Source organism: Akebia trifoliata, chromosome 8 (assembly GCF_017979445.1).
Source record: "Akebia trifoliata isolate Shusen 1 chromosome 8, ASM1797944v1, whole genome shotgun sequence".
NCBI classification, from domain to species: Eukaryota; Viridiplantae; Streptophyta; class Magnoliopsida; order Ranunculales; family Lardizabalaceae; genus Akebia; species Akebia trifoliata.
Genome location: NC_141382.1, coordinates 3,567,199 through 3,591,312, shown reverse-complemented (window position 1 = coordinate 3,591,312; position 24,114 = coordinate 3,567,199). Strand labels below are relative to the sequence as shown.

At 34.9% G+C, this 24,114-nt stretch overlaps 2 protein-coding genes across 4 annotated transcripts; one reads left to right on the top strand and one right to left on the bottom strand.

Annotated features, from left to right (window-relative positions):
* The first annotated feature begins 1 nt into the window (after position 1).
* LOC147395527 (protein trichome birefringence-like 9) lies at positions 2 to 2,049 on the top strand. Of its 2 annotated transcripts, none has more exons than XM_086450943.1 (4): positions 2 to 539; positions 833 to 1,243; positions 1,323 to 1,481; positions 1,662 to 2,049. In XM_086450943.1, exons 1-4 carry the CDS (start codon positions 160 to 162, stop codon positions 1,993 to 1,995), a joined length of 1,284 nt encoding a protein of 427 aa, XP_086307069.1. In that variant the 5' UTR covers positions 2 to 159; the 3' UTR covers positions 1,996 to 2,049. The 2 variants fall into 2 exon arrangements, with proteins under 2 accessions (XP_086307069.1, XP_086307070.1); XM_086450944.1 differs by having other exon boundaries at positions 5 to 539; positions 854 to 1,243.
* On the bottom strand, positions 1,705 to 17,113 carry LOC147395526 (LETM1-like protein). Of its 2 annotated transcripts, XM_086450938.1 has the most exons (19): positions 16,954 to 17,113; positions 16,014 to 16,470; positions 15,345 to 15,436; positions 14,709 to 14,873; positions 14,208 to 14,601; positions 13,921 to 14,039; positions 13,730 to 13,802; positions 13,284 to 13,504; positions 13,115 to 13,159; positions 12,368 to 12,455; positions 11,287 to 11,478; positions 9,633 to 9,757; positions 9,416 to 9,503; positions 7,619 to 7,771; positions 5,457 to 5,585; positions 3,579 to 3,749; positions 2,286 to 2,345; positions 2,043 to 2,188; positions 1,705 to 1,959 (listed from the first exon to the last, which is right to left on the bottom strand). In XM_086450938.1, the coding sequence occupies exons 1-18, from the start codon at positions 16,992 to 16,994 to the stop codon at positions 2,063 to 2,065; spliced, it is 2,739 nt and encodes a 912-aa protein (XP_086307064.1). In that variant the 5' UTR covers positions 16,995 to 17,113; the 3' UTR covers positions 1,705 to 1,959; positions 2,043 to 2,062. The 2 variants fall into 2 exon arrangements, with proteins under 2 accessions (XP_086307064.1, XP_086307065.1); XM_086450939.1 differs by lacking the exon at positions 13,115 to 13,159.
* Positions 17,114 to 24,114: the final 7,001 nt, after the last annotated feature.

Sequence of the window (24,114 nt, the reverse complement as noted above, 5' to 3'; positions counted from 1 at the left end):
GATATTACAAGAAGAAACGTTCAACTTTTAACAAACTTTCTTCCACAAAGCCGATTACATCCAGACTACCTAAAATAAAAATGAAAAACCCTTCATTCTCTCTCCTCTTCTCTTCAAAAACCATTCATCCTTCTCCTTCTCCTTCTCCTTCCTCTTATCATGGATCTTCAATCTCCTCCTACACCTTTGGTCCAAAAATATCAATTTCTCTCTTTCGTTAAGAAAGAACGAACTTGTGCATTTGTCTTTCTTCTTCTCTTTTCTTTCTTTATGATACTTAGCCTCATTAATCCCTTCCAATTTCAATCCGTTCTTCATAGCGGTCTCTCGCTGGGATTTCAACAGAACAATCGAAATTCTGATTCTGGGGTTTGTGATTATTCTATAGGCCAATGGGTAAGAGACGAAAGATATTTGCTTCAAACATATAATGAAGACTGCCCATTTCTTGATCCTGGCTTCAAATGCCAACAAAATGGACGTAAGGATCGTGATTATATCAAATGGCAATGGAAACCGGATGGTTGTGATCTTCCAAGGTAGGGTTCTGGTAATGCTCTCTTGATTATAGTAGTAGTGGTTGGATCTGTTAATACTAATGAGAAAAAGCGAAATAACACCCTGTCATGATTTCTTCCCTCAATTGTTGTAGGGTTTATATTTCCGTACTAACTTTTATTTAGAAGCAATTATAAGGTTTTGAAACAAAAGAGAAAAAAAATTCCTAGATCAACAACCAATAAAATGGTTATCTACATCAAACATCATACTTAAAAGTGTGTTAGTAAAAAGTTGGTGTGGTAATATAAAACTCGTTTTTCCTTTGTCTTAGCTTTCCATCTCCAATCAACAGATTTAATGCGAGCGAGCTACTAGAGAGGAGCAGAAATGGACGAATAGTATTCGCCGGTGACTCAATAGGTAGAAACCAATGGGAGTCTCTAGTATGCATGCTTGCACAGGGAGTCTCCAACAAATCAAGTATTTTTGAAGAAAATGGGAACCCAATCACCAAACACAAGGGTTACCTCTCCATCAGATTCCAGACCTACAACCTCACACTTGAATACTACAGGGTCCCTTTTCTAGTGATCACAGATCGTCCCCCACAGAATTCTTCGGAACAAATCCGGAGCACCATCAGGATCGATCAACTGCACTGGTATTCCACTAAATGGGTTGGTGCAGATGTCTTGGTTTTCAATGCTGGACACTGGTGGAATCAAGATAAAACTCTAAAGATGTATGAAACCCATTTCCCCTACTAAGAAAATCAAACCTTGTGTCTAATAGATCCATAACAGTTGTATTTTGTGTTTCAGGGGATGGTATTTCCAAGAAGGTCGAGAGGTGAACATGACGATGGATGTGAGGGAAGCTTTTCGGAGGTCTCTACAGACGTGGAAATCATGGGTTACACAGAATTTTGTTGCCGAGAACAACCAAGTCTTCTTCCGAAGCTACTCTCCAGTGCATTTTAGGCAAGTAAACTGATAATAATCAAACCAATACACCAAGAGCACAAGAGACAATGGCTTAACTTTCTAGACCATTATCACCTCGGCTCTTTTAGCATATTGTTTCAAGTTCATACTATAAACTAGATGAGCATCACCTAAGATATGTGAAGAAACTCATGATTTTGAATCCTAAGATTGCAGTAGTGGAACATGGAGTGATGGCGGGCAATGTGACTCTGACATGGAACCAGAAACTAACAACACCAATCTTGAGGCCGAGCCATGGAATAATGTGTTTATTTATGAAACAATTGAACAGATGAAGAATGCAAAGAGAAACGTAGAGTTTCTAAATATTACACATTTGACAGAGCATAGGAAAGATGGTCACCCTTCGATCTACCGAGAGGCAGGTACACCAGTTCCATTCATTCAAGACTGCAGCCATTGGTGTCTCCCCGGAGTGCCAGACACATGGAACAAGCTTCTCTATGCCCATCTGTTATCAAAGGGCTACAGAACTAAGAAGAGCTAGACAGTAAAGATGGGTTATCATAGAGAATTATTAGATTATATCCAAACCTTGTACAGGGTTTCGAAGCTTATAAGTTGCCTGGGCTATTTCCCTCTACAGTGTCTTCACGGTTCATCTCACTGCTCTCCATCTCCTTCATTTTCTCAAGCTGCCTCAAGAGATCTAACCTCTCTTGTCCATATGTTGAAGGTATCTGCCAAACACCAAACCGTTGGAGCCTAGTGTATATATACTGACATTCCAGGGAGATATTCGGATTAAGGTAGAAAACGGTATCAGAAGCTACATACCAGAGCTGGTACATATCTTTGTATAGCAGCCAACATCGCCGCATGCCCGACTGCAGTAACCTGTAAATTACAAGGTTTTATTCTCTAACATTAGATCAAGAGCAGGTTAAGAACTAGTAAAAGTATAATAGAGTTGAATTGTCTTGTAGTCATGGAGGGTGTAATTATTGGTAAGGGAGTCATGTGAAGTACATCTATACAATAGGAGAGACAAAACCAATATAGAATAATATGGTAGAAGCAACTGCATTGATTGAGAATATGGTTAATTAAAGTGTTAATAAACTTCCAGTTAATTTGCTAAGCAATGTACAATAAATCAAATGGAGATTGTGAAAATGGTTAAACAATTCCTAGGAATTTGATGCATAGCCTTGTCCTGGTTCCTATTTTTCTATCCAGTTAAAAAGTACAATCAATGGGATGATTAAGGCCATCTAATAGTCTAATTTTGGATTCCAGACATTTTACAGAGGCCATCAATGCGATGCCCCAAATCACAGCAACTGCAACAAACGCACGATAGAGATCTCTCCAGACAAGCATGGAGCAACTAGCATCCTTATAAATCCATGTTTGAGTACCTATCTTCCAAATGGTCCACGATATAACCACGGAACAAGACTTGCATTGAGATGAGGAAGTTCAATTAGATGGGTTAGATTTTTGTGTCATAATGGACACCAATATTATATCAGTCATAGCGAACTTACACAATCCGGAACATATTCAATTAGTAGGTTGCTTCCTCTTATTTTTCTTTTTCATTTTTTTTCTCTCTTTTTTCTTTTTTTTTTTTTTTTTTTTTTTGATAGGTGTAGGGTTAGTGGTTAGCACATGAAGTTGAGTTCAAGTGGGTTTGAACCTAAGACGTGGGAACAACACTCCACACGTCTTGCCACTTATAGCTAAGTTGGTGGCTTCTTATGTGGACCACACCCAAAAATGATATCAATTGGGTGATCACAGATTTCAGGTCGATATCCAACTTCGACAATTGAAAGGGTTATGCGCATGTGAAAATTGGGCATTGAAATGACGATTGAAAGTTGATCATTTGATGATTGGGACAATAGGTATGTTCTCGACCATGGCCTGAAATAGGTGGCCAACTCATTGTACAGAAAAGCAAACATGAGCCGCACAAAAAATCACAAGGAACATATATTTTATGTCCATCTCAGCCGTAGCTTCCCAAATACAATCAATTAAGATGTGGAGATACGAAAACATTAGATCAAGAGAGAATATGGCAGGCACGGAAATAAGAGGACATGAGCAGTAAGTACGTACAGGAAGGAGCATGAGAATGCCTATAGGAACCACAGATGCCAAGTCCGTTAGAGTTCTTCGAAGTGCTTTCTTCTCTTTTTCTGTTAGTTCGTCACCTGTAAGAGCCCTTCCAAGCAACACTGAAGCAGCAGCTACATCGATCCCTAAAAGTTGAGTGCCTTGCCAAACATCCTGCTTACAGAAATATTACATAGTAAGTCTCTTTTGCTGAGAGACCAATATACAAACTTCTACAAACAAATAGATCAATTTCTTGTCTACTCACACACGTGATCTAGAATAAATTTCTAGCTAACAACGACTACTAGTTTACTCATGCACACTAACTCTTCAATAAATGTAACGGGTAAACTACTAAACCATGTTAAGTCTACCAAAAGGTTTTACTCAAAACAAACCTTTGATGGCTAGTTAGGAGCAAGCTATGTTACCTAGATACAGCAGGAACATGGCGTGGCTATTTTCGAAAGGAAAATATCATCTAGATGGTTTTATTTTTAGGCTATGTAGCTGTAGCCCACCCAAGAGGTGGCTCAACATTGAATTGTTCAAAACATTGAGTTGGTTCCATGGCATGGCAGTAATGTTCAATGTGATGTAAACCTCAGATTATATCATCATCCCAATTAGAGGAGCAGGCAACATGAACACTCTTTCACCATTTAAGTCTATCATAATCATATCTTATGTCAATAAATGAGTTTTTCTCGTCTTTTCTTCCATCCATGTCATTTTCAGTTTTCTTCTTGCAATTTTAGGGTCCTCGGTTTGCTCCAAAGCATTCATTCTCACTGGTGTTGCTATTGATCTATTTTGCAAATGCAAAAACTATATAAAAGTTTCCTTTATTTTATCTCCTATTAGAGCTATTCCTAAATTTCTTTCAATATATTCATTTCTGATTTTCTCTTCTCCAGTCTTGCTACTCATACATCTCAACATCCTTAACTTTTCTATGAATGTGTTGTTTCTTCCAAAGCACAGCTATTATTATTATTGTCTTGTACAATTTTTTCCTTTCGTTTGACTGATACAAGCGGACTTCATAACACTCCAATTTAAAAAAAAAAAAACACGCACACACACACCCGCACAACACCAATTATTTGGGTAATATTCTCACCAATTTGTCCATCTTTATGTATACTTGAATCTAAATAATGAAAGTGATCTTTTTGGGGTATTGTTTGTCTATCAATTTTAAATTAGCACTTCATTAGATATGTCATAAAGACATTTGCAGAGCATTCCATCTTGGTCCTATTTATCTTAAAACCCATAGTTTTGAATGAATTCCTCCATAGTTCTAGTTTTGAATTTGCTCCCCTCTTGAATTCCATCTACCCACATCACAAAGATTTGGAGCTGGCTAAATGAATCATGTTCATCCATTCCACTTTGTCCTAAATTAAGTCTTTTGTTATTGGGAGTGAGTTCATATCTTCTTTCACTACATCTGCAAATTATATACACAAGGGACCTCCCCTTGAAAATAAATAAACAAAGTGGCCTCTTATGATTTATAAATATAAATATGGTATTTAAGATTCATGTAAATAAACTGAAGAGGGTGACCTTTTGATGGCCCCACCTAGAATATCTCCCAAGCTAAAATCCAACTCAAAGGTGATCTTAAGCATCCAATATACCACATTTGTTTGGACACCCCAAAAAGATATTACGTGGTCACTCACTCTGATGGTTTCAAACACCTGGTAAGAATGAGATCATATTGAAATTTGACCTACGAGATATAAGACCCATCAAGCGGTGGGTCTCGTTCGCTCTCTTTGCACCTTGTTTATCTAACATAATTAGCATCAGCAACACTTAGCTAAATATCATCTCTTGACTAATGACACTAGAAGACATTCATACCGTGCTAGTTTCTTTTAGCTTATCAATTGATTTGTCGATGATATTTTCTTTCTTTTGCGCCTGAACTAGTTGATTGCCTGCAACTTCAGCGCCATAACTGACTTTGTTGTGCTCTGTAATCTGAATATCCTGAGAGATACACATCCATCAACTTCATTAACACTAGTTATCCAAAACCAACAGGAAAACTACAAAATCAGTTTTCACCAGAATGAACTCACAAAGAGAACTGAGTATTAGAAAAGTGGCAAAAAATCATTATTTGTCTGAGTTTTGGACAGTTAAATAGCATGCCATCATATATGTGAAATCCATTGGTCAGTTCCAGTATTTGGTCGCACCAATGACAACTACAGCATGACAAAAACAATTCTGATACATAAGCAAATACATTGAAATATATAACTAATTAAGCCCAGATGACCTCCAAAATATAAACAGAAAAAACAAACTAAACATGATCTTTACAAAGATTTTCCCTCATAAACAAAAACTCTTTTAAAAATATACTTTAAATTCCTTGAGACTACAGCAACTAAAAAACATATAACCCAAAATGCTAATGATGACTTCTTGTAAAGAGTACTCCTTGCCTTCGAAGACCTTGCAATTCCTTTACTTCCAGATGCCCCAATATGAAATAGGGGAACCTAGGAACACCCTAAGATCCCAAGATTGAAACAAAGAAACCACCAATGAGGGAAGCAACTTGAATATCAGAAAAGAGACAAGAAATGAACCCATATCTCACATGAGAACCTACAATGCAGAGAAAGATAATTGATTGACTCACCACTCTAGAGGCAAACGAACAATGATAATGGATAAATGCCTCGAGCGATGATGTTATATATAGTTGGAACTTTGTTCAACATGGTAACACAAAAGAAAAACAAGTCGGTCAACAGGCCAAGAGGGCCTACCTTTGGAGTGCAAAAGTGAAATATAAAATAAATAACCTCACTCCTTGAATAACTATCCCAAAAGTACAAGGTCTTGATATTCAAAATGATAGACTGAAGCAAATATACTGCAAATATTACACTCTTTCCGAAAGCCCCAATATACTGCAAATAGTAACAATCCCCACAAAACTCAACCTCTAGATTGGAAGACAGAAATCAACCAGCTTTAAGAAAGGTCCAACATAAAAAGAAAGGAAAAAATGTCAAACTAACATCAAATGAGCTAAAGTAATAACCTCACAATTCCCTAGCAATCACAACATGAATAAGATGATTTATAGATTGGCCACAAGCTTGCACTTAAGGTGAAAGGAACTTCTATACGTGGTTTAAATAATATTTCTTTTTTATCCTTCCTTGCTAACCTTACATACAGGTCAAGAACCCTCTTTGTCTTCCTGCCGCAACTTTAGTACAAGAAGACTCCAAGAATGTTCCCTTTCTAGACGAATTGCACAGGAAGCAGTTCATTTTATCTCAAGAAATTAAGACAACAATTTCCTAGAAGTAACACTAGGTGGGATCAGTAAATTTTACAAGTTTGCACAGTTCAAGGGAAGGTCGGGGTGCCAACATGCCTGCACACTACAAAAAAATAAAATAAAAATTCATAGGAAAATGGTGATCTAGGCCTTAACTCTTACAAGTTACAACCCATCACAAAAATGAATAGAGAGAATGGCGAATAAATATGGAGCAAATTAGTTGAACTTCTCATACAAAATGACACACAAAAAAGATATCATCCCAAAGACTTCCACATGCAAATTGTTTTTTAAGAGACTTATACATCAGTAATCTAAAACCGCAAAAACAACAAACGCTTAAGAGTTGATTTGATTTAAATAACACATAACAAAATCAATGTAGTAGTACTTCGTGGTAGGAGCTCGGAGAAAAGGGAGGTCAGGAAGCAAAATGGAATTCAAAAGTGGGAATCATACCATGGGAGAGGAGAGGCACCTACCACTAATGGCCAGACAAGCTTTTTGGAAGGAAAAAATTTATATGATTAACAGAACCTCAAGGCCTCCAACAAGTTTTTGGATCATACATCAATTGATTTTATCTGAATTATGCATTTGCTAAATTCCTCCTATAGATTTATGAACTTAAGTACACGTCTGTCTCTTAGGAAAATCTCTCACAAGATTTTAAATGTTAGCAATATGTTAAATACAATATACTAAAAGATACCTCATTGTTCTCGGACTGGTTGCTACTTCTTTGAACTCGCTTTTCAAGTTCAATTAGTTCACTCCTTAAAAGTTCAAAGCGGCGAATCTCATTTGATTCCAAGTTTGCTTCACCTTTATTTTCAGAAGTAGCCTCCTCAAGACACTCATCTTCCTGCAAAAAGAAAACATGATCAATGAAAATTTAAATAAAAAGTATGAAAAGTATGAAAAGTTTTCTATAATACAAGATAGACGTCTAGCTTCCAGAATTTCTATCTGGTCCAGCTGGAGCAAAGTAAATTTCTAGGATATTTTAGCAAAAGACAATATGGTCCCCATATCAATACAATGGAATGGATCTTAAAATACATTCTCAAATGGTACAAGAGTGAAACTAACACTCCGAGATTATTTACCTAACATTGTATCAGATTCGGGCTGACTGAGTGTAAATTTTTTCTTTTTCTTTTTCTTTTTCTTTTTCTTTTTTCCTTTTTTTGACTCTTTCTTTCTTATTTTCTGTAAGTAAAATTTTATTGCGTGGGGAGGTCAAGAAGACCTACCTAAGTACAAAGCAGAAAATCAGTAACTACTTTGGAACCAATCACATGAGGTCCCATTAAAAAAGAAATTCCTCCAAAAACACCCCTTAAACTCATCAAAAAGCTTACATCGAAAACTTAGCAAACCTAATGGACCAATGATCACCTCCAAAAGGGTGTCCGCATTCCCTTCAAAGATTCTTTTGGTCTTTTCTTTCCATATTCCTCAACATATGGGGGAAAAAAGTGTTAGTACCCACAAATTCTCTCTATTGGTGAAGGCCATAATTTGCCAACTATGGAATAATTCCAAACAATACTTAGAAAAGAAATAATTAGCATAAAACAACGAAAGGAGATGAAACCAAACTTCCCTCAAAAGAACCATGTATCAATAGATAGTATATCGATTCGCCATTAGATTTATAAACGAAATCAAAGTTTGCTTATCAATTGGCCATGATTAGGAATCTTTCCAAAATGGGTAACCAGACAAAGAAGGTGACCTTAGACATAACTTTAGGAACCCAAATAAAAGTAACATGAAAATCCAAGGGAGAGGCAAGGATTAAGGCTGAATAAACAATTTAACCGAGAACAACCTATCCTGGCAGTCATAGTCACCAAATTCTCTGACTTTTCCCTTCACCAATTTAATCACGACTTTTTTTAATAAGACGCAACTTTTACGAACTTTGTGATTAACTTGATTAACATGCAAGATGACCTTGATGCACGGTAAGAGAACGTGACCTTTATGAAGTTGATGGTGACTATTTTATTGATAATGCGTAAGATAATGAGGATGACATTGATTTTGATATTTTTGATCAATTGATGACTCCGAGTTAGGATTCATGATTGTGATCTTTTCCATATTTTAAACAGTATAAACCTTGAATATGTTGCAGACCTGAGGTTATTTATTTTGGATACAAGAATAATATCAATGTGTGGTTTGGTGATTTATTGTTGATATAATATGAGAACACCAACTAGTAGGAACAGTTATACAAACCTAACCCTAGCTCAATTTTTCCTGATTTTACCGAAATTTCCTCTTGTAAATTGTCCTCCGTTGCACTCAACCAAACCACAAGGAATAATAGCCAATTCTATAAGATAATCAACTCAGGAAAGAAATAAAATTCCATAACGCGTTTTAAAAATTCCGCCCCTCCATCGGGACTTTGATGTTTTTTAAAAGGGAAAAAAACTAATGGATACTACCATAACAATAAGCAAGAACTGAGCAAAGTAATGACAAGTCATACAGTTTGATGCAATGTTGACGATCCGAGCTCTTTCTCAGTGGACCGGTGTACCAAAAAGCTCCATAAACCACGAGTATTACCGACCTTGCTGAAAAATGAACTGTGTAAATCATAGTATACCAATAAAGGGAAAAAAATCACAGGTCTGTGCCCTCAACAAGATCGCCTGAGTATGACAGCACAAAATTACTATAAGCATGTGGTTTGGCAGTTGAACCTATTTGCAGGGATTCCATCCGTGGCACTCCTATCTGGCATTGCATTAGCACTTTTTCTGTTTTTCCTCTTTGAATACTGTCTCTGCTTACTAATAGAAGACCTTGACGAGGATTCATCTTCTCCCTGATTGATCAACACAAACCAACCCATCAGAAAAATGTAAGGCCAAGGTTTGGACTAATATCATTACTGTTGCATAATAAGCAGAAAGAGGCCATAACAGAATCCCAGATGTTGCCTATAGAATTAAGGCCATTATGTTTGTATATTTTGGCCCTGAAATGTCAAAGTTCTTTCCACCATCACCCTTAATTATGTGGTGCATAAACAGGTAGGTCCCAACACAGAATTATCTAGTAAAAAAGCTGAAAACTGCAAATTCAACACTCGAAAGAAGACCACTTAGCAGCCGCTTAGCAAGAACAACATTATAGACTGTTCAATGAGAAGGCAAACCCACAATGAAGACTACAAATATGATCCTTATTTCCCCCCTAAGAATATGCTTAGGTCATGTAGAATATATGACCTAACAAATTAATAAAACCACTTTTCACAAAGGTCGCTGTCCAGACCTGGACAACAAATGAACAAAATTATTCCCTATATCAAAAGGGTAAGTTCTCATTTGAAACTTACCATCAAATATGATTTTTTACAGTTTTCCCTGTCTTTGACATGAATGAGAAGACCTAGAATCCACCGATTGCATTGCATATTGGGCCTTAGAAATCTATAATCAACTTGCATAAAAAACAAGTGTCATCTTGACTAAATTCTCAATCGCCTTCTGATTCTCATGTGTAGATACATGAAGAAGAGATGGAAAACGTAAGTGTCATCTGCTTTAGTTGTTTTAGTGAATTTCATCAATGTCAGTAAATGATATTGGATTCAACACGTAGGCGACTCTTGGAAGGCACTGACAGGATCAGTGACTTATTGAAGCTGATTCGTGAAGTGAAGATATGTAATACCAAGAAGCAAACTACATAGCTATTAGGCTCGTAAAGTTCTATGGTTAAGTTTGAGTTCGTTCTATAACAATTGAGCTTACATTTGCTTTACTTTCAAGAAAGTTATAGCGTAGCTCGTAAAGTTCTATGGTTAAGTTTGAGTTTGTTTTATAACAATTGAGCTTACATTTGCTTTACTTTCAAGAAAGTTATAGCGTAAATGATAAAAATAGTTCAACAGAAAGCTAAAACTTGATCAATGCAACATGCACAAGGAAAATTATAATAGCACATTCTAGAATTTCCATATGGAGTATTTATTATTAGGCATGACCATACGAACAGAGACAGTTCAGTATTTTCCAAACAGATCATTGGTATTAAGTGGATTTTTCCTTCCGCGGTCCCTTCTTTATTCCAAAGTTGGCAAACCATGACCCTAAAATTTAGGAAGAGGAAAATCTTAGGTGAGAAATAATTTCTTTAGGAGATCATCATCAGCATTTTATCTTTCATCTTCCATTGGTGCAAGTTGCACAACGATTTCTGGGTATCCCTTTTTGAGGACTTTATTTGTAGATGGATCAAGTATGTAGGGACAATTTGTTGTTATATTTTCTCTTGTTAGGTAGGTCTCCTCAACCACCTTGTTTATTTTCTTGGATCTAATAAAATTTATATCACCCAAAAACAAACCTGTTGAAGAGAAGCTGCCTTCGCTCTGAAAGATGCCTCAAGAAATTCAGCTTCTTTCTTAAGTTTCCTCATCCTCTCTAGGTCAGAACAAGCAGCTTTTAGATGCTCCTTTCCAGAATTGGAGCTGGAGACATGTAGCTCTTGAAGCAATTCTTCCAATCTTTTTAAAGCTTTTTCAACACTCTCCAATGCCTGGTACCGTATATCAATTCCAAATTTATGATTAGAAGTATTTAACAAGTCCCAAGGCATTAAATAATTTAACAAGTCCCAAAATATAAAAACATAGCAAAAGGACCAGCGCAACCATGGGTCAGAAACTAGTTAATTATAAAACAAAAATGCAGCTAGAATACTCAAAACGACAATAAGAATTAATGAGAATCACTATTCCATATCCAGTAGAAACAGACATATATCCTTATTCCTGTGAGTTTAAATATGTGCGTACAGAGGTGAACACACTTTTGTCAAGTAAGGTGGACTTGAATCCACGTCCTCAAAGTTGCATTGCAATACAAAGGTGAACAAGTGCGTCTTTTCTGTCATTTTTTCTACATTATTTAGCTCTATTCCAACTACAGTCAAGATAAAATGAAAAATATTTAGACATTTAAGTGATTTGAATAAACAACTCAGTACTTGGTCTACTGACCACAAAAAATCCTACATAAATTCATAATTAATCGGGCACAGATAGTAAATTGATATTCATACAACAATTGGCCCCAGATTCATAGGGGACTTCAAGCATTTCTTGCCTGTAGCAATCAAAATTAGCTAAGCTATTTTTGACATGGAAATTATCACCTATTATAAAAAAAAACAAAAAAATACCCATATCAAATAATTCTACCAGCAACCAAAAGGAAAATAGACAAAAATTCAAGAAAAAGGGTCCCAGTCCAGAGTACAATCAGCAATATTTGCATCAAACGATGTGTAATGCATTAGTTGTTCACTCAACTGAAAGAGAATAAATAGACCCAAATCACTAGCAGCAGTCACAACTTATAAAGGAACAAAAAACCTTTAACTACGTTGCAATTTAAACTACATTGATACCAGTGGTGATGCCTACCTTGTCAAAAGAATCTAGCTCTCTCTCAGTCCGTGAACAAGTCCCAGATCCACCAGGAAAGTGAACAATACTTTGCCTCATTTCACTCCTGCAGCCCCAGCCCATATTTTTTGTTAGGTTATGTACACTATCATTAATCATCTCTAAACATAGAGTGGTAATGAAAATATGAAGGTGTAATTTCTTTTTTGTGATGTTTAAGGTTCAGGAAGAAGCATACATATATAGCAGTAATTACTTTCACATAGAAATACTAGGATCTTTATCAAAAGTATTCACACATAAGATCAAAATTATTTGAGTTAAGATTTGATTTGAATCATAGGATTCAAAACGTACATCATAGGACAGCAATAATGACAATGATAAAGTTGAGTACATGCCAAGGACCATTAACCATGAGCCAAACAGTGAAATTTCCTGTTTGGGATGAGTTCATCTTTGTCACCCCAGACACAATCAACCATTAATAGATTACAAAGAAAATAGAATAAATGAAAATGAGCCGACAAGGTCATATGGACTCATTTGGCAGACCAAGCCAATCTCCATTACCATGATTCAAAAATTGTAAAATATTTTTTTGCAATGGATTTTACAGAATTGGCAAGACTCAATGAAGTGGACGATTTAGCTTATAAATGATTCACATCCAAAAAGAGTGAACTCATCAATGTCTCACTAATTGAAAGGAGGTGAAAAAAAACAAAGAGGGAAGACTCGTTGATTTGGCATTAACGGACTCACTTGAGCACGCCCAACTCTTCCATGCTTTCCTTTAACCTATTGTGCCTAAGGGACAAGATAGAAAACATTTAGAATTAAATACTGATTAGATAGGCCATGCCATTAAACGAATAAAGAAACTGAGAAATTAAAATAATTTTACACATTCACCAATCAGAAATTAAATTACCCTCTAGAAAGGAATCTTGCTGCCTTAATATTAGAAGGGTTCTCCAACCATTTACTGTACTTTATAAAACTTCGCATCCAGTAAGAGCACACATCTAACACTCTAGGGATGGCTTCTGCATTGGGAGATCCTTCTCGTTTACTTTTGTGGTCACGAGACTCCTTCAATGAGCCCATATTGCTCAGATAGAAGGGAAGCCACTCCAGCTCTTCACAGACTACCTGTGGATTCCAAAATAAAATCAGGTTTCATGATTGAAAAAGGAAACATATTTGCTCAGACAACATTAACTATATATATATATTGCTTGCAAAAAAGGATTAATGGTCAGCAAAGATGGCTTCAACAGATTTTAAATCTAAGTCGAGGGATTGACACTTCATGCACCTTACCAGCTTTAGCTAAATTGGCAACTTCAACATTAACTAAACATACTCAGTGCTCACCTCCACATACAGTTGATAAGAGCTTATTGATGAGAGCTGAGGATAGTATAGCACGCTGCCTCCAATGAGATATCTAAAGCACCTCACACAAATGAATAAAAAGAACAAACAAATTAAAGAAGATAAACAAACCATTAGGGAGCAATATCCAGATAAAGTGGTAAAATGACATTAAAAACGCATTATTATACCTTATGAAGCTTTCAATAGGATCATCTATGACATCAAAGCGATTTGCGGATAAAAAGGACTTTGTGCTTCTCCCTAAGGCAATGAAGAACCCGAATATTGCAAGATCTTTTTCCAAAACCTGCAGTAAAGAGCAATGCTAGTGTTGGTTAAAGACAAAAATACTTATAATTTGCACAACACCATAAACACTGATAACCAATAAAGAGATCTGGACCCTTTCAGAAGCGGGCCACCTCTTGAATAGGTGACAGAAGTCCTACATTAAGAAGCCCTTGGTGTTTCTAACCTCAATACTTTCACATGTTGTCAGCCTAGACCATATCTTCTCCCGATGAATAACCCGCTGAAGCTGTTCCTGTACAAGTTCCACCCAAAATGCTACCTCTTCTGCTCCGAGATCATTTTTTATGCTACACGATGCAGCCCGAGGACCAAAGTGGACAAGGAATTCTCTGCGTAGACCGATATCCTTCATAAGCTGATAAGCTTGACGTATTGGTATGAAATCAACAAGCATATCCATCAGTCTACCAGTTACATCAGCGATCGTGGAGAAGAACTGAGGGCAGGAAACTTTCGCTGGCCCAAGCTTCGTGATTGCAGCAACGCAGGTCAAAGCAAGCAAGAGGAGTGATAAATCACTTGCATTGCCTGGACCAGAGGACAATCCTCCACCACATCTGGCAGTAAAAGAGAAGTTACATCCTTCATTTCTCAGAGCAATTCAATTTCCATCCATGCAAATATAAAACCTCTAGAGGTAATAATATGGAGAATCACTACATACAGTGTAGTAGCTGCAGTGAAACGTGGATCCCTTTCGAAGTAGTTAACAAAAGTTGTAACAACCATTGGAAGTTGTTCAGACCAAAACCATTCATAAGTGTCAGGTTGCTTGGCTGATAATTCATCCCGGATTAAAGTCTCCAGGGGAGCAGATTGTCGCGATAAGCTGCATCAATGCAACAGAATATGACATAAAAACCACTAGATCTTATGTAAGGAAAGCAAGATAATGGGACACATACTGTAAAGTGAGAAATTAAGGTTGAACAGAGTGTGGTGTGTTTGTGCGTGCATCCGTGCGGGAGTGCACGAGCGTGTGTGTTAGGATAATTTCCAAATTAATTAGAATTCTATGGGATTCTGACTCCCCTACTCCATGGGCAATTGAAAGAAAAAAAAAAACGAGTTGCATGTGCCATTGTGTTTTCTTCAATTCAAATCAGAAGGAAAACCACATACATTATAGCATGTGTTTAAAGTATGCGTCAGACCAAACTCGTCAAGCTTAAGTGGTAGAGAAAGTTACAAATCAAAAAAAAGTAAAATAAATGGTAGAGAAAGTTGGATCCCAATATAAGCTATACAAGATCTGAATGAAAATTAATACATGAAGGCTTACACTAGAAATATTACCGACCTTCGTTGTACAAAAACATTAATATCCCTGTCTCTTCCATCTCCACGAGATGCAATCTCATTTGCAGCTTGCAATAAAGAAAATACTGAAGCCTGAGAATAATTCATGAATCTTCAGACAAGAAACATAAAGCTCCACATAACAATGTTAAAGATTGACTGGTTGCATCCTAATGCAACAAAGAAAAATGTCAACAGGAAGAAGGGAAATCATTTACAAAAAGATCAAAACAAAACGGCACCATAATAATAGGGATGTGTGCATTATAATACATTTTAAAGCGTATATCAGGCTTTCTCCTGTTTCATTTTTCACTGCCTCTCTGCCCTACTTAAGTGTTATACTGTCAAAATTAGTGCAGAGAAACAATATAGACACATTTTATGCTCTATTCTCCTTTTTTCTTACTTTATTTCTCTATCTTCTCTTCAACATGGTATCAGAGTACAAATCCTAGAGTTTGTGATAACTCCATCACAGCTATCAATGACATTATCAAAGAAATTAAACAAGCAAGCTTTAATTCAGGAAACAAAAAAATCACAAATATGGTAATAAAACTCAAATTTCTATAAACTAAAACATAGTTGGGCCATGGCCACATGATTGTACTGTTACTTAACAAGTATATGCTCAGTTGCGTGCTGTTCAATACAGTACATGACGAACCTGATAAGATAGTGCCTTGGCCCATGCATTTTTGTCTACACCAAGCCATGCCTTTGAAAACCAAGAGATTTTCGATAAGGAGCTGCATTCTTTAATTGCTAACTCAAAAACTCTAGATGCATCATGTAAGGACTGGATCAGTCCATCACTATAATCTTCACCTTGCAAAGATTGATTCAGTTTGACCCTCATTTCCTCTACTTCACTGCTGAAACTGCCTTGTGGGGTCCCATTGACTGTTACACCATCATCGGAAGATGCTAATGGAGAGAGATGCCACAGCTTTCTCGCTTTATAAAAGGTTAGATGGTTTTTATCGTACTTTGATAAGGCATGCTTCATACGGTGCCTCTGCCTTGGATAACCCCACTCACATAATAGACTGTTTAGGGTAACCACTTTCTTGTAAGAAAAATGAATTTTAATTGGTTCATGTGAAAGGCATTGACTTGAAGTGCTGCAACATAAAAATTCAAGAATTAGGGTTGTCAAGTAATGTGATAGTGTTGAAACATTTAGGTTTGAACCCAAGACATGGTGTTGGCTCTGATACCCAATGATACAAACCCAGCCAATATACCAAAACTACCTAGTCGACAATTGTGTGGAAAGTTAAGCCCATATCTCTTTGGGGTCTTGACATGATCATATAAAACACAGAAAACGCACCACCTGTAAATCTCAATCTATCCAATTAACTCAACCAAAAGCTCAAAAAAAAAAAAAAAAAAATTCACAAAATCTTCGGAATGAGCAATTATTCTAGGCTCGCCAATTACAAAACCAAAAATTTTGATAGATTTTGACAATTTTGAATATTTATTCTGATACAAACGAAAGTATTCGACCAATTAGCAAAACTTTCTCTACAAGAATTCTTATACAGTATAGAAGCCCTAACTACCATGAAAAATACACAGAAAAGAATCAGATTGGATACCATGAAGAGATGAAGCTTGAATTATGCAATTTAATCGCCATGGATGAGAGAAAAATTTAGATAAAATTTTTATTTTGTTTGGGTGAGAGAGTTCAAGTGGGAGATGAGGAGCTCGAAGGGATTCTTGCAAAAGAAACAAAGAAAAATGGTGGGAAAATGAAGAGATATTGATAGGCGCGTAGCGCGCTTTTTGTGAAAGACGGTGTAGTGCTGACGTGGCTGTACTCTGCCCGTAAAAGTAGGACTGTAAATGGGCCAGGCTTTCTAAGGCTTAAAATCTTTACTTAAACCCAGTCCATCTATTAGACAGGCCGGACCAAGTCGCTAACGAGCCTAGCTCTCAAGCCCTAACCCAACTCTAGACAAGAAACAGGCCTAGTAACACAACCAAAAACCCGATCAATGAATATGGAAGAGAGAATTCTAGGGGTGATATAGTCAATTAGACAGAACCCTCCACATTTTGATCAATGTTATATGCACACTTGTGTGCTTCAAATTGATTACATGCTCCCCTTGACCAAGGTCTTACTATCTAAGACAAATACAAATGACTTAAATGCCCTCATATTCAAAACTAGTCGAAAACCTCTTCATCTGAGTGCGATCCTCTTATATGAAAATGGACTTGAAAGAAAGTGGAAACATTCTTTGTCTTCCATTGCTTGATCGGATGAATTATGCATAAATAATTACGACTAAATCTTTAAAATTTAGATTTTCTCATTTTTTGTTCATTATTCTTTCTCAAAAATCATCAAAATAGATCAAAAGTTTCGTATAAATCTTCGAAACTTGTTAGTATATTGTTCTCCATTCGTCACTCACCGTCATAATCATCGGAATGGATAGCAATGGCCGTTGAAAATCAAGTATATTAAATACATCATAAGAAAAAGGGCATTTTGGATATTTCAAAAATATTATAGTGGATGTGGGGATGAGAGGACTTTACGAAAGAAAATATTTACAACGATCGAGATACCGCCCAAAAGTAAGAGGATATAGAAAGAAGTCCCTCCATTAAGTAATTTTCGCCTTCTTTTTTTTTACCGTATTCAAACTAAGTCTTCAATCTCTTGTAGAAAACCCTTAGATTTTTCTAACCAAAATTCCATTGGATTCAACTTCTCCCAAAATTCGATCTCGGACTTAGGTTTTGATGTTGAAAGACAAAGAATCTCAAGGTATGAATAAAAAGTTTCGCATAGGTGTTGAAGAAAATGGACTTATATGTTTGTCTCTTAGAGAAGATTGTGGTCAAAGTGGAATGCCATTAGTTCAAAATCATTCTGAGTGGAATCTTAAGTACTTGTTTAAAGTTTTAACAGTGCAACCAAGGGTTGTATATGAAATTGTCTTCAATGGGTACAGCTGTTGAACATGTAGGCCCATTCTGCAAGTATCTGGGCCTATTTATGGGTTAGATCATCAGTTATTAAATCCATCGGGCTGGACCACCATCAGACTAGCTTCCCAGCCCATTCCGAAACATGAATCAGACCTAGCATGTGTCAATAACTAAAATGGGCCTTACATACTACCTCATAAATCCTCGAAGTATGGGCCAAAATCAGGCCCATTAACATGCCCAGCTATTAGGGTTGCAACCTGGGCTGGTTGGAGGGTCAACCCAGGCTCAATCCAAGTTGTAGAACCCTCAACCCGATCATCGGGTTCGAGCTCATTAACCCAAGCTTAACCCGAGATTGAATTTTTAAAATCGGGTTGAGCTCGGGTTAAGCCCAAGTTAGGTAATTTTGGACGGGTTGACCTCATTGTGCAAGCTTAATTTCATTTTCAAGTTAGGCAATTTGGGCGAATTGAACTCATTTTTCTCTCTTCAAAATTTATATAAAATTGACTCTTCATTTTCAAATATCTGCAAAATAATATACTTAAACATATATAGCAACAAATTTAAATATAAAAAGAAAAATCAATACAAATATTTTTTTCCTTAGTTTTGCATATATATGTTCGAAGAGAAAACTATTTTTTTTTAAGTAAATAAAAATATTTATATGTATTTAATAGCATCGGGTTGAGTTGGATTGCCCAAAGTCTCAACCCGAATTCAATTCTGGTTGAGATTTCCTAGCTCAGGCTCAACACATTTTCCATGTAACCTAACCCAAGTTTGACTATTATTTGGAAGACATAAAATGCCCCAAATTTTCTTGATTCCTAAGATTTCCACATCAAAATTTGGAAGACATAAAAAAGCCCCAAATTTTCATTAAACCTTATTATTCTCAAGCTTATTTTCATTTTTTCTAATTATTTTATACCATTATAACAACAATTTAAATATTTTCATTTTCATACTGATCAAAATTAGTTCCCGAACTATCTTAAATACAATGAGAACGAAAAGTTATAAAGTTAAGGTCGTGCTTAGTACACCACAAATAATTTGCATTAAAAATGTTTTGCAATGCAAATATTTTACAACAGAAAACCTCTTGTGAAATCATTTCAGAGAAGTCTTAGAAAAATTTTATTTTTATTTTTCTTCTAAAATCTCATTCTGAACTGTACTTTTTCTAATGTATTTGGTTGTATCATCTATGGGTATTTTTGTGAAGATTTGAATCCTCATGTCTAATAGTGACTTCTAGGGACCAAAATCAAAAAACGATAAAACAAGATCTTATCGTCCTTGTTTGAAGTTAGTGGCTTAGAAGAGGCAAGTTTGTTTTTTTTTTTTTTTTTTTTTTCAGTTAAATGGGAGTTAGGCAGACCCCCAACCAAAAAAAAATACATGATTTGCTTAGAAGCATCCTTACATATAATGTCCACCGACCACTGAGGTAGGTCCCTATGCTCAAAAAAGTTATTTTAGACAAATTTAGTAGTGGACCATTAATTTCGACTAGTCATGGTCAACGAGGGTGTGATGCACGTGTTTCTTTAAGTAATGATATTTTTTGAAAATTTATAGATTTTTTATTTATTTATATTTATTAGTTAATATATAGTATTCTAAATATATATAATAATAAAAAAAACAGTTATAGAAATTTAAAGAAAATTAGTAGTTAAAATAATATTATTATTTTTATACACATTATCATCTTAAAAAATAAAGTTTGCTAAGGAGTTATAATAATTTTTAATAATATAAATAATAATTTAATATTTATTAATGAAAATTGTGATTCTTGTGAGTGCACTATTAAAGTACACAAGGTATTTCAACCAAAACATTTAAAGAACTCATTCGGACGTAATTATTATTAAAATTTGTACACTCAATTATGAGATACATTTTTCTCTTTCTCTCTTCTTCTTTTTTTTTTCTTGTGTGGAGGAGAGGCGATAGTTTAACATCATAGAAAACAGAATCGTGATAATCTGTCTACCCCACATGGTAGACTCACTCGACTACCTGACGTGACAAAATTGAGAACCCTAGATCTACGTTCCTGGGATACACGATTTCCTCAAGATACACTTTTTATGGGGAAGTGCATCTATGTATCTTGAGAGTGTAGATCTACGGTTCCCAAACTTATCACGTCAGGTTAGTTGATTGAGTTTGCCACGTGGGGTAGTCAGATTATCATGATTCTAGAAGAAAAGCTTAGTCTTGATTACGATGACGTGTGTAGTTTATCAAACATGCCTCAAGGCACAAAGTGGCATACTTGCTTATAAAGGTCAATAAACCTGGTTGTTACCATGGTTTAAAATATTGGAATGTATCAATATCGGCCAAGATTGATACGTATCGGTATCAACCAAAGATCGATACGAAACATTGAATATAGCATGTTTGTATTACTTGTATCGGTCAATATCGTATTGACACCAAGTGACTGTGATAAAATAATTTTTTTTTTTAAATTACTAAATTAAAGGATCCATTTATGCTTATTAGTTACTAATAGGTGGAATGTACAAATGCATATGTATTACGAGGGTCTTTTGTAATTTAAAATATGTAAAGGGGCAAATCAAAAATATATATGTAAAGAGGATGTGTAGATACTATAAAAGGGAGATATTTTTGTAATTTAAAAAATTGCATAACTTAATTATAAAGAAGTAAGATATTTTCTAAGAAATAATTTCACTTTTGATCAATATTAGGTAATCATATTTCCAAAGTGATGATATGCCCCTTGACTAAGTATTCTTCTCCAAGACTATCATAAATGACTTAAAGACCCTCTCAAAAATTGATTCTATAAAACTGATTTGTTTATAGTGACAAACTGCAAATCCAAATTCGAATCATGAGAATTGACGAAACAAATAATATAATTCTAAACTAACTTTAGCTATTGGAATGTAGAATTGGATTATGAGGAAAACTAAATCAAATTAAAAATCCTAAACAAACGGTCCCCTGCGTTCATTAGTGGGCTTCACAATAACAAAGAGTTTCTATTACCACACCAATTTTTATTAATGCCACACCAATTGTATCCAATTTTTTTAATTATTTATATAGGAATTGGTGTGGCATTAGTAAAAGTTTGTATGATAATAGTAGTTCTTTAAATAAAACTTTGAAATTGGATTTTGTACCGAAAATGACCTTGGAAAATATATAAATTATTTTTTACCAAAATACGCTCAGATTCAAAATCATTTATTACACAACTATTGTTGACGTCAGATGTTGGAGTAGTACAAAAGTTAATTAATTTAGAGTTAAAATATCAGCGTCTTTTTCACGCTATAAACGTAACATTTTGAATGGAATCTTTCGAACTCAATCATTAAGATATAAACCTTCATCGGTTCAATCCAATTCCATTCACACGTAGGATGTTGCTTTCCCAACAACCTATTAAATCCTTTTCAATAAATAAATATATATTTAAATTATATACATATAATTAAAATTTGAGAGCAATTACCTTGTCTCTCTCCTGTAAGCTCTTGGGTCTCACCTTTCATTGTCAAATGATTTTGAGTTGGACTCCAAACTCATCACTCCTTTGCACCTCACCCTTAACATTGTTTTTAAAAGTAAGAGAAAGGGAGAGAAAAGAAGAGAAAATAAATGAGTTTCTCCTCATTTCTCCTGATTGAATCGTTAAATTGGAAAGAGAAGAGAAAAAAAATTAGAGAGAAGAGGATAGGAAAAAAAAATGTAATTTTTTATTTTTTTTCAAAAGTGGAGAGAAAATAAGAGAAGGAAAATAGAGAGAAATCCTTTTAAAATATTTTATAATGCTAATTCTACCCTTAGATTTCTTTTAAGATATTTTAAAATTTCAAAGTTATCCCAAATTCTCTCCCATCAATCCAAACATGATAGAGAGAAATTGAGTTTATATTCTCTTATCTTCATTTCCCTTCTCTTCTATTCTCTTAATAAGTTTCTCTTCTCCCCACTTCTCTCAATCCAAACACAGCATAATTCTTTTTTCTTTTTTCTTTTTTCTTTTTTCTTTTTTTTGTTGCGGTGCAAAGGATAACTTGTGATTAATAAATTATATAAAGTTACATTTCAACATTTTCTTTTTCCAATGAGAGAGAGAGAGAGAGAGAGAGAGAAGCCCTTAATTCGGGAGTGCAATTATACAGGCATCTTTTAAGTAGTGCGACACAATTGGATTTAGGAGATGTGCAGATTGTCGATTCCTACAAAAATTTGAATGTATCAAAGATAAAAATGTTCATGTGCTCTTGAGAAAAATGTAAGAATAGTTTCGATTATTGATAAATTAAGATAAAGTCATTTGAAATAATTTAAACATATTCAAAGAATGCAGATTATAATCCCGATTAAAATAAATATTTAAGTTAAATATCTTGAAGTGTAATCCTTTTCTTATTAACATAGTAAGATTTTCAGCCTTACTAAAAGTTGTTTTGCTTAAATGGATTACCACATCAAGAATTCAACACCACAAAAAAAAAAGTCAAAAAATAATTTGTTTTGAACTAAATCCAAGGTTTTGAAAATGGATGGCAACTGCACTTCCACATAACTCCTAAACCTAAAAAATGAAATTCAACCATGAAAATAACTTTCTTTTGTTTTTTTTTTAAATCATAGAATTCCATCCTCTACAACCCTAAAGCATCAAATCATGTTTTTGGATGTCAAGATGTGAGTCTAAGAACCCTTAGTAAGGGTGGAATTCTTACTAACTTAGTAAAACTTGGGGGACTTTATCTCAAAAAAGTACGAAGAAAATCCAAAAGAACGTAGATATATATGGAGATAATTTGGATTTGGCTAAATGAAATAGAGTAAAATTGATTTAGTCGACTCCAAATCTTTGAGATCACAATTTTTTTCTATTACATATTAGATTGGTTGATACTACAATCATAAAATCTCAATTTATATAAATCACAGATATTAAAATTAATTACATTTGTATATTGACCAAACACCAAAATTGTTTTATATTGGTAGAGTTTTTTAATATCTAAAATTAATGCTCGATGTTTTAAAAAATTCATTGTTGAAGTGGTTGGTTGATAGAGGAAAAACAACATAAATACTTCCAAGACTGAATGACTAGTCAAATCGATTTGGTCTTTTCGGAGGATTAAAATCATGATGAGAAGTATATATCATATAAATGGCAATTGGATTGGACATGGTTCGCTATATCTTCTTCTTTAGAGTCATCAATGTATTGACGAGTTGTTCACGTCGATACTCAATAGGCACGGATCTGACAACAAATTAGTAGATGCGAACCCAACCAACGCCTTTTATTTTATTAGTTAGCATGTTTTTAACGAGTTTAGTAACTCGGTGACGATAGGATTTGAGTTCAGGCCTCTGTTATCATTATCAAATGACTTTACCAACTAAGCTAGTTGACACCTACACCTAACCAAATCTATTGTATTAACCTTGAAAACGATTCAATATAAGATTTTGTGTTCTAGATCTGTGGATCTAATTTGATGCTAAAATCAATATTTCTAGATGCACTTAATCTAATCAAATTTGATTTGATAAAAAAAAAAGATATACAATATATTTTTAAATAAAATATGTACAAACATAATATTGACACAATTACTTTCAAATTATCATATAGTTGATCCAAAATCGCTCCAATGAATTATCAAGCTGGATCATTCAAAACCCAAATTCTCAATCAAATCGTAAAGCCGACTAGATTTGTCACTAACATGGGAGTGTTGGGAAGTGTCTTATTATTACTGGACAGACCC

Excerpts from the sequence above, each read along its gene's own strand:
- LOC147395527 (XM_086450943.1), top strand. The coding sequence starts at position 160 with ATGGATCTTCAATCTCCTCCTACACCTTTGGTCCAAAAATATCAATTT. Across the intron at positions 1,244-1,322 it reads CAAGATAAAACTCTAAAGAT|GGGATGGTATTTCCAAGAAG; the intron begins GTATGAAACCCA and ends TTTGTGTTTCAG. Across the intron at positions 1,482-1,661 it reads TACTCTCCAGTGCATTTTAG|TAGTGGAACATGGAGTGATG; the intron begins GCAAGTAAACTG and ends CTAAGATTGCAG.
- LOC147395526 (XM_086450938.1), bottom strand. The coding sequence starts at position 16,994 with ATGGCGATTAAATTGCATAATTCAAGCTTCATCTCTTCATG. Across the intron at positions 15,437-16,013 it reads CCAAGGCACTATCTTATCAG|GCTTCAGTATTTTCTTTATT; the intron begins GTTCGTCATGTA and ends AATTATTCTCAG. Across the intron at positions 12,456-13,114 it reads GAAGAGTTGGGCGTGCTCAA|GAGTGAAATGAGGCAAAGTA; the intron begins GTGAGTCCGTTA and ends CTGGGGCTGCAG.